The sequence below is a fragment of the Sardina pilchardus genome, chromosome 5 (genome assembly GCF_963854185.1).
Source record: "Sardina pilchardus chromosome 5, fSarPil1.1, whole genome shotgun sequence".
NCBI classification, from domain to species: domain Eukaryota; kingdom Metazoa; phylum Chordata; class Actinopteri; order Clupeiformes; family Clupeidae; genus Sardina; species Sardina pilchardus.
The window spans coordinates 7,624,936-7,639,837 of NC_084998.1; the positions used below are offsets into that span (position 1 = coordinate 7,624,936).

General features: G+C 42.1%; 1 protein-coding gene across 1 annotated transcript; it reads right to left on the reverse strand.

Annotated features, from left to right (window-relative positions):
• Positions 1-548: 548 nt before the first annotated feature.
• On the reverse strand, positions 549-14,438 carry dhrs11a (dehydrogenase/reductase 11a). The gene is made up of 7 exons (XM_062536212.1): positions 14,215-14,438; positions 4,285-4,494; positions 2,867-2,961; positions 2,348-2,477; positions 2,068-2,160; positions 1,330-1,395; positions 549-1,198 (listed from the first exon to the last, which is right to left on the reverse strand). Exons 1-7 carry the CDS (start codon positions 14,344-14,346, stop codon positions 1,157-1,159), a joined length of 768 nt encoding a protein of 255 aa, XP_062392196.1. The 5' UTR covers positions 14,347-14,438; the 3' UTR covers positions 549-1,156.
• Between the last annotated feature and the right edge of the window lie 464 nt (positions 14,439-14,902).

Below are 14,902 nucleotides of genomic sequence, written 5' to 3' on the forward strand. Positions count from 1 at the left end.
AACACACAACCTTGTTCAGTTTGAGAAGAGTCAACCTTGAGACACGGGGACATTCAACAAAACATGCCCTTCATACAGACTGTCATAGCCATAGACTGCTGGCAATAACTAGTATCACAGATTAGATTAGCATAAATGTCCAGTGTTGAATACAAGACGGTGATAACAGATAGTCAACCCTCAATTGCACACATGACACTCTACCCATCAGTGGCTCTCACTATATGGTGTTCCTCAAGTGCGTTTCCCAAGAAACCTACTTCAAAAGTTGCATAGTGATGTTGATTTAATTGAGGACATTTTGGAGGATATCAAACCACCCACAGTTATTAAAGTTTTCCTTCAGACATTGGTGTTCCTGCGTACCACCCTTTTGCTGGTTCATGTAGATGGAAATAAATTTGGAATAGGTTTTCTTCCATTCTTTGAGAATAACACCAATTGGTGACAGAACTTTTCTGTCATAATTTGAATACATTTATAGTACATCTGTCTGTCAGAATTTAAATCTTTCGTTAAAATATATATATAGTGTATATATATTTTGTTTCCTGATTAGTGGAATTGCAGTTTTCAATCAGACACCATGTCTAAAGAGGCTCACATACTCCCCAAGAATGATATCAGGGTGACAGAAGACAACATACACAAAATAACTAAGTTTCAGTCAAAATGCCACTGAGCAATAGTCGACTGAACAATCACCTGTGTTGATACCTTCAATGTACATACATGTCTTTCAACAAAGACTAGATTAGGCTACAACGATAGTCAGTATTGTGCTTTAGTTTCTCCCCTTTCTGTCTTTCAATGAAACATATTATGATAATGTATGACCTAATAACTATGTAAAAACTGGTCATACAGCTGACCTTATTACAGTTGTTTTCTTGACAGAGACAACCAACCACACACCTTGGACGTTTCAGATGCTTCAGTAATTTTCCCAACAGCAAATTACCCCTCCTGTCAGCCAGGGGCATGGTATCCCTTCATAAAACAAAAACAAAGTCTTGACGTGTGTGTATCCGTCTGGCTTTGAACTAGGTTTTACACATGGCCACCTGAGGGTGGCGCTAGTGAGCTGCTGACGTGCTGCCAACACTGCTGTCTTCATCTGCTCTGCCAGTTAGGCTGCTATGGACCAATCCTGTTGCTATAGCACCTGTTCCAGTGGCCACATCTGTATATCTCCTATCTAAACAAGAAAAAGGAAAAAAATAACTCAAAACAGCACTCTCTGCTAATAATTTATGCATTTGTATGTAGGCTATTATAAAAGCAGTTATTAAAGATTTTGTCTCTTTGTGAGAGGCACTTTGTATTTACCTGGACATGTGGAGGAGCACTAAGAACATACATAACGGCGCTGGCTATGTCCTTGGCTTTCAAACACTGGAAAAAACAACATATAGCGTACGCCTATGTAAATATATACAGTATACAGAGCCTAAGAGGTGTCGCAAGATTTTTTAATATCAAGAGGACTCGTGCTTATTTCACTAAATTGTGTGCTTGTTTTACTAAATAATGTGCTCATCTAACTAAATAGTATGCTTGTTTTACAAAATGATGCTTAATTTTATTCACGGGAACTACAGTGGGAGAGGCAGCACAACAGACATTTCGATAAAGCTGAAAAGTTTGGCTATTTACACATTAGATATTTTGTTGCCTACCTTAACCTACAGTACTACTACACTTAGTGTTGTTTGGGTCTTGACAATGACTCGCTTCTGACTTAATGATCAAGAGGAGCTTTAAGTGTGTGTATCAAAATGGGTCTATTGTGCTGGCCCAGTTCCTGTGACTAAAACCTGGGAACAAAACACAACACACAACTTAATTAAAACAAGCACCTGATTTAGCAAAATGAGCACACGGTTTAGTCAAATAGAGTGCACGTTTTAGTAAATTGAGTGTAGCCTACGCTTTACTGAAATGCTCTCATGACATAAAACAAAATTGTAGCATTGACACCTCCAGGCATACAGTACGTATATGTATATTTGAACAATAAAATAAAGAGACTCTGAGATTCTGAGAGACACAGGTCCACTCACGCACCTTTATACTCTCATAAGCAGCTGCAGCCCTCTCTGGGTCGGTGTTGTGGTGCCGGAAAGCAAACTCAGTCTCCACTATACCCGGAGATATACACTATAGAAACAAACAAACAAACAAAAAAAAACTTTAAAGACCAAAATAATAACAAAAAAACTTCAATACAGATATACGACGTATTCTCCCCCATTCTCGGACAGGGAGTTTATATTATGTGTGGTCAGGTTTGGAGCTGAAAGGTTGAAACTCCCAGGGCAATGAGTGAAAGCACTGCTCCGCTTACTGTGGCCCGGATGTGGGTCTTGGCCTCCCGCAGCTCCTGCCGTAGGCCCTCGGTCAGGGCGGTCACCGCGTACTTGGTGGCGCAGTAGAAGTGCTCGTCTGCACTGGGGAACATCCGGTGGCCGCCCATACTGCTCAGGGCCGAGGGCACAGAAAAGGAGAGCGTGAGAAGGTAGGTAGGTACCAAAGATTCTAGAACAGAGCTCTGTTCTAGAATCTTTGGTAGGTACTGTAGGTACAGTAGGTATCCATGTTAAGATGGCTGATGCCTTGAGGCCATGGTATAACTGCTCTCCATTTGCTGTTGTTTCTGGATGTTAAAGCTGTGTGTGTGTGTGTGTGTGTGTGTGTGTGTGTGTGTATGTGTATATGAGTTTTTATATGTGTGTATTTTTTTGTGTGTTTTTATAGTATTATTCCTTGTACATGTGTTAATCTATGTCTGTGTGTGTGTGTGTGTGTGTGTGTGTGTGTGACTGTGCATATTGCACATATTGGTGTGTGTGTGTGTGTATTGCACCTGTTAATGTTGATAATATGTCCATCATCGATGTGTCTTTCCTGCATCGACTTGAAGGCCTCTCGTGTGCAGATGGACAGGGCTAGTACATTCACCTGATGAACAATTCACACCAATCCCTCAATTATGCAGCTAAAGTACGTTTCTGGAATACTTACTTCAATACTTTTATCAGAAACACAAATAGGGAACTTTATTAAAAGCTTTAAAATGTTTTCTGAAAATCCACTGTGATTGGGGCTCCACACAGCCATTGCCACAGAGTGGTGGAGCCAAAGCTCATGTTTTCTGCCCCTTGTGTGTGTGTGTGTGTGTGTGTGTGTGTGTGTGTGTGTACAGAGCATCACCCTGACTGGCCCCAGCAGAAGTCAGTTTGGCTGTCGTGAGTGGACTGGCTAATGCCGGCCCACCGTGCAAGACAAGGAGCCCGGGCAGGGTAAAGAGTCCAGATTAAGCAGGCTAAAAATAAACACATTCTCCCACTCTCTCTCCTGCACCCTCTCTCTCCTCTCCTCTCCTCTCCTCTCCCTCCTGCTGCCATGCTCCCTTAGCACCCCCTCCACTGCTCCCATTCACCTCGGATTCCATGGCAACTGATGGACGGGCCAGCAGCAATGTATGCCTTGAGTGGGCCGTGTTTTCCAACGGGGTCCTGAATGGCCAAAGGGCCGAGAGGAGTCTCACTACAGGGGGAGCTGGCAACGTTCTAGAAGTGGAACTCTGTGTGGCTCTGGTCAGGCCATTCTCAGGTTCTAATGAGCCAATGTTTACTTGAATAGGAGTCATGTTGAGCAAGGCACAAGGCAAAAAACAATATTTTTAAAGCCTGAGAAAAATGGGGAAATAATTCCCTTTTACTACACGTTAGCTTGGAGAAAATGGATGACACCATAGATGCAACCATTGATTTCTGTGTACATTCTTTGGATGTTGCAATAACTGCAATTGCTGTGAATGACACATCCGCCGGAAGCATCATCCTGGGTTTAAAAAGCAAATATATTTGTTTGGATAGCCCTTTGGAAACTGCCAACAGGTTAATATCATCTACACTCCAATGTAGACCTGTCAACTAGGCCAACTTATGGAGAGCCAGTAAAACACACCTATCATGTAAACTGACCCCGACATAACCTCATACAAATCCTAGCCCAGCCCTTGTCTGACTCATAGCTGAATCTGTTTGTATTCCACAGTGTCAACAGTCAGTAGATCGCTTAATGACATAGGAGAGTTGAGGCAATGGTGTTAGCAGTAGTGGTTTCTTCTTCAGGATTATCTTGTGGATGCAATGATACATGATTTATGTGAAAACCACACTGGACCAAGGATAATTGGACGTTTGACAGGTCAGATGGCATAAATGTCCCACACACCACACACACACACACACACTCACACGTTTATTCCTTACTCACATCGATCATGTTCCTCCAGGCGTCCGTCCTCCCGCAGAGCAGTGGCTCGCAGTGGGCCAGTCCGGCGTTGTTGATGCACACGTCCACGCCGGCGTGCAGGATCCGGATGGCGGAGAACATGGAGAGGATCTCCTCCTCGTTGGACAGGTCGCACTTGTAGGGGAAGAGGGTTCCGCGGTAGCCCGCGCTCTGGCACTCCGCCGCCAGCTTCTGGAGAAGAAGGAGCCGAAAACAAGACAGGAGCTCAAGGTCTGGGCCAGCGGCAGGAGGGCCTCAGAGTACCCGTAATTTCCCGACTATTAGCCGCGGCTTATACATTGATTTTGCAAAATTTCTTCAGCTATGAGGGTAATACAGGGGGGCAGTTAATATGGTGTTGATATGGTTTTGTTTCTTTTAACTTGTATAAAACACAGTCCTGCGGCTTATACACAATGCGGCTTATATGCAGGAAATTACTGTAGGGGACCGACCCGAGTCTGGTCGTATGAGGACAACGGGCCTCAGAGTAGGGGACCGACCCGAGTCTGGTCGTATGAGGACAACGGGCCTCAGAGTAGGGGACCGACCCGAGTCTGGTCGTATGAGGACAACGGGCCTCAGAGTAGGGGACCGACCCGAGTCTGGTCGTATGAGGCAGGAGGGCCTCAGAGTAGGGGACCGACCCGAGTCTGGTCGTATGAGGACAACGGGCCTCAGAGTAGGGGACCGACCCGAGTCTGGTCGTATGAGGACAACAAGCCTCCAATGCCCAGAGCACACACAGTCAATTATATTTTTATAGAAAGCCATAACCTATAAATGTTACAGTGCTGTTAACAGCATACTGTATAGTGCCCTTCACATTTACTGGTAAAAAGAGGTTTTAGAAAAATCAGCTTTTGGTCATTTTTTCTTAGTTTCGCAATCAAAATGAAGACAAAGTCATCCTTGAATTTAACTTTTATACCTTTTTCACTCATCTTTAACCGAGGTGCCGTGCCAATAAGCAGAATGTGCTTTATCACAAGATGACAAGATGATGAGGCAAGGGATGTTCAGGACATGACTCTAAAGTGGAATACCATAAACATTTATATGTGTTGTCACACTGACATTGCAAAGAGAAAAGAAGGTTGGAATCTGACATTTTTGTATACTTTGGGACACTGCATGGAGCTGCATTTTGTTCTTTGATGAACAAAAACATCCTGGAGGCATTTGAAAGATGGAGTTCCTCCTAGTAGAGAATGCTGGGTCTCTTGGTAAAAAAGGTGTCTGTTCAACGTAATTTGATAAGCCCATACAGCTTTATCTTGATTTCCTGTCACTCTGAGACTGATGATGATGCATTTTAGAGCTGCTAACCTCTCCACTCAGCAGTTTCTAGCAGAAGCACCCTGCATCCAGTCTTTACCCTGTCATCAAACCACTGATGTCAATCAGAGCCCTTATTGGTAGCCTACTTTAAGTACAAACACAAGACTGCTTACAGAATAGCATAAAAGGATCTGAGAATCTATCTATTCTATGGCATCCTGTTGAATTCATTTTGCATCCAGATTATAAATAAACCGTAAAATCTTTTTGTCTGTCTTGTGATTGTAACACAGCTAATGCAGCCGAAAGAATAATGCATTTGTGTTATACTTTGGGAATGTTTTTTTGTGGAGTATGATATGACGATGACAGTATGACATCCTGTTCTGTATACACACACAGCCTCCCAGGCATTAAATAGAATTATTTCGTCAAACAACAACATAACAACTCAAAATAGTCCTCTTGCCCCACTTCCTCCTTCCTTGCATCAGAGGCAAAGGGAACGGGGACTTTGTTTTGCTGTCTGGTGTTGTGTGTTGTGTGTTGTGTGCGGTGTGTGGCGGGTCGGCCCTCTGATGTGTGTGCGGTTTGTGCTGCCGTTGCCCCTCAGGTGGCCATCCCATATCAGTGGAGCTCTCTCAGTCTGGCCGTCACCATGGCAACGGGGGGAGAGGAATGCAAGACGGCCAGAGAGGGGTTCTCAAGGATCGGATCACGGACAGGAAATGAACACGGACACAAATGTACCTGCTAATACGTGTGCGCACACACACACACACACACACACTTGTGCTCTCTTCTCTGTTCTCCATGTTGAGACATCTCATATAAAACTGCTGAAACAATTTCACCCTCTGGCTGAGAGGGACAATTCCAATTTATGCTGAAAGTAGAAAAAGTATACTGCTTCAGTACAGTATAGCCTACTGTATACGTGATAAAATGAAAACAGACTTGGTGAGCTGGTTGTGAAAAGTCCACAGGTATCTGAGTACAGTATGTTCTTTCTTTTCTGCTTCTCTTCAGCCAGTTTGAATGAAAACCACGGATACACTTTATCCGGATGATACTCATCCTTTCCCCTGTCCTTCACCAATTTCTTTGAGGGTGTCGGTGGATCAAAAAAACGAGAATGAACTACGGTGCCCTACAAAGCCAAAGTGCAGTAGCCTATCTGCGAAAATTCCAAACTGGAAAAAAACAGCCGTAACGGTAGAAGAACACTTCAAAATGTATCAGACAAGAGAATCTTACAGTAACACATGAACATCATCAAAACGTTTTGTCTCTTGTCAGATACATCTATGTGCCTCAAACAACTCTTAATTGCTTGAGATGACACGACGGCTATGTCCTTGGCAACCAAACCTTGCCATGAGGTCAAAGGTCATAGATGATGATGATGGTGACAAACGTGAAAGCAACGACACGAGGTAACCACAGCGAAGGAGTGCCTTATGGCAGAGGCTGAAACCTGCTCCAGGCTACTCCACCTAAATGCTGTCAGCAGGCTGGAAGTCCAAAGGTTTGTGAATGAGCACACAATGGTGTCCCTTCCCTCCACCTGATAACAGCACTGAGACAGTCATTCACCAAGAGCCATAAACCAGCCAGGATATGCCAGGATATGGCTCAGATGACTAGTAAATAATGATGACCATTTAAGCTCAGGAAGGTAAACACCTACACCAAAATGAGATAAAGGACAAAGTTGACAAGCAAGACTTAGCCACGAGTACGGTAAAACCTTAGGTAGATCTTGGGTGGCCTACATGAAACAGGTACCGATAAATCTGTTAGGTTGCAAATATGTTGTGTGAACTTGTGTCACTCAGATACAAATGCCATTTTAAACATTTTATGAAGACCTTAAAGAAGCAACTTGAGTTTTAATAGCATGACCTGAACTGAATTGAATTGAATTTTCCTGTGCAGATGCATGTCTTTCTGTAATGGACAAGAGCTCTGTTTTGCAGCAAGAGAATGAAGACAGTATAGTATTGTGCGGAACACTGTACCGACCGGTATAGCCAGATTTCATTTTACATTGCCCATTGTTCAGGCAGTTTTCCGGGTTATATATAATAGAGGACACCAAAGCCGTGTACACATTCCCAGTTATTTAGTGGTTGTGGTTTAGCAGTGGGAATGAGACAGAATGAGAGAGAGGGAGGTGGGTGGAGAAGGATGATGCTCAATCAGTTTGCTGAGAGACATACTGTAAGCCATGATAGCGATATGGGTGTGACTGAGGTTGAAAACATCTCTAGAATGCCGTGAATTAGTTGCACAAGTGCCAAACCTAATAGACTTTGTCTGCACTATTCTGTCTTCCTATCAATCCGCAACCCTTCTGCTATGAACACGCCTCTCATGTATAACTCTCAGGCGCTGTTAAACCCCTGAAATGGACGATTTAAACACGCCGTTTCGTTTAAAAACTTGCTTTCGCAGAGACTGAGATGTTGCAGCTGAAGAAACAACACTGTTGCAAATAAAATATAGCACATTCCAATATATAAGAGGTCCCTTCTACAGTGAGCTACTCAATCTAGGTCAGCTTGTGTGATGATGGTCTTGCCCACTCTGTCCAATCCCCCCTCTCTCTGAGGTGCACTGAACCCGCTGAACTCGGCTCGCTCGGCTTGCTGTTGAGTCTCACGATGCCAGTTGGTTCGTCCAATCACGACACACTTTTTTCTCATTCTGAGCCACAGGCGTTTGAGCACATTTCCCACAGAGCAGTTCCATGCAAAGGCCCTTGATGGCAAAAGACTGAAGAATTCTGTGTCACAATTCATGTCAGTGCAATATCATCATGCAGTGTGGTCACCATTACACTTGCATTACTACTGCATAAGATCTTCCATCAGGTGGAAAGAGACATCTTCACTTATAAAATGAACTCACATCACACACGCACAACTCTTGAGTCCAAACAAATATGAACAATCGTACCGACAATTCAAAAGCAGCCATGTATTTCAGAATATTTTTGATGACTTCCGTTGCAACTGGTGCAAATTTAGTGTTCAAGATTCACAATAGTACATTGACACGAAACGCACATCTGCACTGGAAAATATAGGTAAATTCAATGCAGGCAAAACCACCTAAAGGCAACAACCTAAAGTTGTTTGTTTAGGGTCTTGATAACATCTTCAAAAGTATAATGCTCAGCATTTCCACATGTGAGGGATCTAACAGCAAGAAGGATTTCAAGATCTGACCGATAAAACAGTGCAAAGCTTGCATTCTAACCATCTTTGACAGGAAGGAGAACTGAACAATGTAGCTAAGAAGTGCAGCCCCCCCCCCAAACAACACACACACACACACACACACACACACACAAATTCCCACCAAAGAGGTTGGATAGACTGGCAGTCTCAGTTTCAACAAGGAGCCAGCCAGGATATAAGTGACTTAATCACTGACAGGGCATTTTGACCAGAGCAGAGCCACAGAACCAGAGCCAATGGCTGTCACTGACTGCAATTGGAAGGTGATTAAGTGCATTCCATCAAACAAACAGTGTTTTGGCTTAGTCTGAATAAATCAACATCCCTACATGACCCAATGCAAAGGAATTTATATTGCATTATTTTGAGTTTGAAGTATAAAGACATGCTTTTTTGTTAACTGTAGCATACTGCATATAAATAGTTTATGTATACTACCGTGCAAAAGTTTGGAGTCACTAATGTCCTTGTATTAATCATTAATGTTGTAAAAGACTGTTGTATTATATTATATTGTTGATCTTTAATCCAATATCTACATACGTAAGTGTACAGATGCCCGTTATCAGCAACCATTGATCCAACGTGACAAAGGCACATTCTGTTTACTAATCTGATAGCATTTTGAAAGGCTAACTGAGAAACCATTCAAGAACCCTTTTGCAATTATGTAAGCACATAATGCAATCTGAAAACTGCTGCCCTGATAAAAAAAAAAAAAAATCTCAATGCGACTGAGCTGGTATTTTGTCTACAATGGAATGGAATGGACATGTCTAAGTGACCTCAAACTTTTGAATGGCAGTGTCTAATGCTTTCTAATGAACAGATACTAGCAGCTCATGCCTGGCTCTGTCATCACAGGGTGTTTTGAGATGAGGGGAGACAGTAAAGTAGCCTTGTGGCTTCGCTGACACATTAACATAATATCTTGTGCAAATCAAAACACAGACTTCACAGGAAACCTCAAGACGTTTTCCATTGCGATGTCCAAAATACTCCCAAAGGTACTAGAGGTACTCAGTGAGAAAAGCAGTACGGTACCAAGACAGACCTGACCATGACCTCTACTCGTGTGCTATTTAGCCTCTATTGGTTTCCCCTGGGGTCAAGAACACCGGTCCGCTCGACAGCCATTGCTAATGGACACTTCACAGGAATTGGTCACTTATTCGATAAGACAGAGGATGTTTACAAGTTGTTAAAGCAAAAGAGATGCTGAGATCGGGGGTCTTCTCCAGGTCTCGTCTGTCATTCATTGACCGGTAAGCTTCTAAAGGGGAGCTTATTTTACTCATTATACTTTTATGACTCCTCAAATACATGAAGAGGAGACCTTTTGGTTATTTCATATTTGATCAAACTCTGTTCAATCAAATGATTCAGAATTCAAAATTCTGAGAAGCAAGATGCACATCCAGAATAGCGATTGTAAAATGATGCAACAGAGCTCTGAAGCTCGATCACGCTGAGACACTGCCATGCCCTTGTGCCCTTCCTCTCTCATCCATCTACGAGCACTTAAGGACTCAGCCAAACGCTCCCGTAATGATTCCATATGGGATCTGAGAATGACAAGACAACCCTTCAAAAAAACACACAAAAGGAAACATCAGCACAATTTATGCGAGGCAATAAAGACCATTGATATCCAGAAAGTTTCTACCTTGCATCACACCCGCTCTGTGCTTTGTTTGCAAGTTCAGTCTTTACAACTGTTTCAGTGATGCTAAAAACAGTTCACAAAAAAGAACATGACATGGCACACAAAATGTCAGGTCATCTTAATTACAAGGACGAATGATAATATCAAATAGCAATCTAATGAAGACACCCAAGGCCATTACGTATGCAGGTTGGTCAAAGGTAAGTCATATTTGATGATTGGAAAAAGTTGACTTGGAGTGTTAACAGGAAATTCAGTTTTTGGCGATCAGCGGGCAACTGCCCCTAAGAGAACACTTGCATATAATTAATTTCACTGCATACTTCACATCGGTGCTAAGCTTAGAGAACTAACTTAGCTTATCTTATAGGACTGAACGAGAAGACATGGACAGTGAGGCAATGGTCTTCAGTTCAGTCCTGTATATTGATGAAGCTGCCATTTCCACTACTTCATTCCAAGAGTGAACCCATGGTTACCACACGCGTCCTTCTCAATAGTCTCAGTTCAGCTGCTGTCCCTTCAACAAGCCTACATGTGCTGCCAAAACACACTGCCTCTTCTAGTTGTGCTTCATAGATAAGTGAAAGAAGCTTGACTGACTTCACACCTATTGTCATTTAAATTTGTTCAAGCAAAAAGACTTCAAAGAAAACAGCTTTTGTAAAAAATGTGCCATGTTTGTGGGCTACTGTTTCTGCTTAGGTACCAGCGGGTAATGTCAAGCACAAATTGCGTGTATAGAATTTGGAAGCGCACATTTAAGATAAATAAGTGATTGGTACTACTGCCTCTGTACTCTTGCCTCTGCTCATGCCAACAACAACAACAAAAAAAACCTTTACAAACACAAATGAAGCTGCTCTTACTGTTGTTGTGAGTTTCTGTTTCTACATCTAAAATGTAGGCAGGTGTGTTCAAACACACACACACACACACACACACACACACACACACACACACACATGAAATACACACACACATTGCAATTCACTATATGACTTGTAGGATGTTAGAATGAACAATGCTCATACATTGCACGTTACACCTAAACATTAAACTTGTGAACTTAATACTGCCCATAGCTGCTCTAAACACTTTCCTTGGGAGAGAGCCAAGGACGTGGCCCAATTCAAGACGAATGCAGTTAATTATTAACAGCAGACCTTCTTAAAAGGAGACCAGGATTAAAAGGAGAGTTGAAGCAAGTGAAGACAAAATGAATATTAAGTTTGTGTAGTACACACATCGACACACATTGGTCCTGGCATCATGTTCAAATAAATGTCCATATGGTCATGTCATGTAAAGGGACAGATTAAAAAACATGTCATTCCGACTATAACCGGGTCAGATTATGTTGCTAAAACTCCTTACTGTTCTTTTATGGCAACAATATTGAGCTTGTACGATTGTTTAATAGCTAGTTTTGTATAATCAAATTCATTTTGATATGTGATTTTGTGTGAACAAAGATGAACAGACCTGTCAGGAGAAGACAGGATAAAATCAACTTTAAAACTTTGTCACCAATATCAACAAAGTACTTCGCTATTTGGCTTTAATCTGTGGCAACTCTGCTGGTGGTGTTAGCACGTCTACTGGCTTCGCGCTGGTTAGCTCACTAGTTTTAAAATACTGTGATGGTAATATTAAATACAACAGAAAAGCTCAGACATATGGCACACAATGTCCCATTTATGGCCATGCCTGTAAAAGGTATAACAGAGCAGTCATGTTGATTGTAAGATCTTCAACAGGGACACGCCAAACACAAATGTGACAGAAGGAAGCATGGCAACCAAGCTTTTGAACTATCACAGACCAAATAGACCAGGGGCCCTTGTCATTCGTCTTTTTTATGTATCCTCCCTTCCTTCCTTCCTCAGTCCTCTGGCTCGTTCCCACTGATCTATAAAGAACACTGGATAGACTATCCCATTGTTGCCACCCCATCATTCTTTATCTAAATCAGTGGGAACGAGGACCGAGGCAGGAAGGGTGGATATATAATAAGAATGAGAAGGCCCCCAGGAGCTAACTTGGGGCCAAGCAGTGAAGTTGTATATGCGTTTTATCAGCTTTTCAGCTTCAAATCAGATGTTTTATGGTCATGATTCACTGTTTGGCCTTGACAATCTAAATGAATGAATCTCCGGAACTGAAGGTGCTATGGAGGCGGGCAGTCACTGTTGTGCTCTATGGGTCGATAGACTGCAGATGTATCTTCCAGCAATATCGGAAGGTGTCTGCATAGGCCCATCTGCCGATGCTTGTTGTTTGCTGATATTGCCGATGTCATACTGATGATATCGTACATCCCTGATGGAAAGCTCACATTTTGGCCAGTCTTTGGTCAACTTATAACTTACATTTCCCTTGAGCGCAAACAACCATCTCCTTGACATAACAATATCAGGGTTTCATGGCAACTAGGCTATGCCCTGCCAGGATGCGGCTTGCAGCTCAGTCATCCCATGTCAAATCAGACAGAATCCATTTTCCAGGAAAATGTTTGCTGCATCTTCTCAGATTTTGTTTATAATGTTCAGGAGGACCCAAAAAGTAGACACATGTTTGTCTTCTGTCATAAGAAGTTTGACTTGGCTACAAATAATATTTTCAAAACTTTTAACCACCTCCTAAATAATGTGCTTTTCAGACTGAATAAATATGTAGATACACTTTTATTACATGATTTGAAAATAAATAATTTATAGATCTTGGTTTTGATACCGATGACTCAAGACATATGAGCTAATCCGAGATGGTGCAACAACCTTATCTGATTTGACACACAATGATCCAGCTATTATTTGATAGATGTTGTCTCTTTCATCCAACATACAAGTGTACTCAGAACTCTGTTTTTACTAACAGAACAAATACAATCAAACACCTGGCCATCAGTGGCTCATCCTCAAGAACCTCCATTATAGAACTCTAATTCTGTGACTCAAGCAAGAGTCACTCTTAAGCTGATCAACTTTTTGAGCAATGTTCCTAAGTAGTGTGGTTCTGGCATGTTTCCACTGATATCAGGCAATAATTTCTTGGGACAACATAATCATCAGTAGGATAGCAAATCATCATGATCATCCAATCAGAATTTAGAGCTGGTTATGTGGTTGCATTGCAAGCGTGCTCAAAAAATTGCCTAATTTAGGCCTAGCCTATACCTTCATCTTAAAACTATGTTAGCCTATCTAGGTTAGCCTACACATCACATAAGTAAGTGGATTAAATATTAATATTCCAAGTTTCAACTAAACAGGATCAACCATGGCTATAGGCTACAGATAGGCCTACATAATTTTAATGATGAAGTGTTCTTGCCAGTGCTGTGTATGTAGCCTAAATGAAGTCCACATACTGTATCATTCCAAGTTCACATTAAAATCATGACCCGATGCTACTAGAATAAGTCATACATATATTGGGTCATAAAGATATTGCCGTTGATAGACTACTACCACTGTCAAAGATCTGCATTTCGACTGCCTCTGGCGGTCTGTGGTTTAATAACGGACACAGCGACTCGATTAAACTTCAAGTGCCAGAATTAATTCTGCAAGGAGCGACGAGCATGGACAATTTAGCTCATAACTCCCAGAAAACCACTACAATCTATATGTAGCCAACGATAACTAGCCAGACATATGTTTAGTGAATAGATTACTGTGTATTCGTTAGACACAGGACAAAAGCTTTATTACTCACCTCTACTTTATCGACACTTCTGGCACATCCTACTACTTTCATGCCTTTCTGAACGAGCGCCCGTGCAACAGCCGCTCCAATCCCGACCGAGGCGCCTGTCACAAGAGCAACTCTTCCGTCCCAACGTTCCATTACTTCTGATTCAGATAAAGATATGAAAATAATATGAAGTAGGCTACTTCATACAAACACTGGACAGTGCCAAGTTGACCACTTCCGCGCGATTTCGTATCGTCAGGGGTTCAATTAGCTTAACAGAAATATTGACCAATCATTTTAGTTAGTTGCAGGGCGGGCGGTAGCACTGTCCAACCCTCGTGGAGTCAAAGAAGCGCCCAGGAAGGGCCTAGGACAGGATTTTAGATTACACCCAATCCCTGCGTTCGGGATTAAAATATTAAATAGCATGTCAAACAAGGCTACCTTGGTCGCCATCCCTCATTGCCGTGTGGACATAGGTCCACCTTCACCATAGTCAAGATTATCCTATAATCTAAAGTTAATAGCCTGTATTTTATATAGTAGGCCAAAGGATGTAAATTAACCTATATACTATCATCACGTTTATTTGCCAAACACACACTATGCCGTAAATCCACACAATTTTGCCAAAATGTGGCAAACATCATACAATCACAAGGTTCTACTCGGACAATTCTAATTTCTAAGACTAAAAAAAATTATAAAA

Bases quoted from the DNA above. Each gene is read 5' to 3' on its own strand.
- dhrs11a (XM_062536212.1), bottom strand. From the start codon at position 14,346: ATGGAACGTTGGGACGGAAGAGTTGCTCTTGTGACAGGCGCCTCGGTC. The intron at 2,161-2,347 runs GTAAGCGGAGCA...TTGTTTCTATAG, and splicing joins AGACCCACATCCGGGCCACA to TGTATATCTCCGGGTATAGT. The intron at 1,199-1,329 runs GTAAATACAAAG...TTTCTTGTTTAG, and splicing joins GTGCTCCTCCACATGTCCAG to ATAGGAGATATACAGATGTG.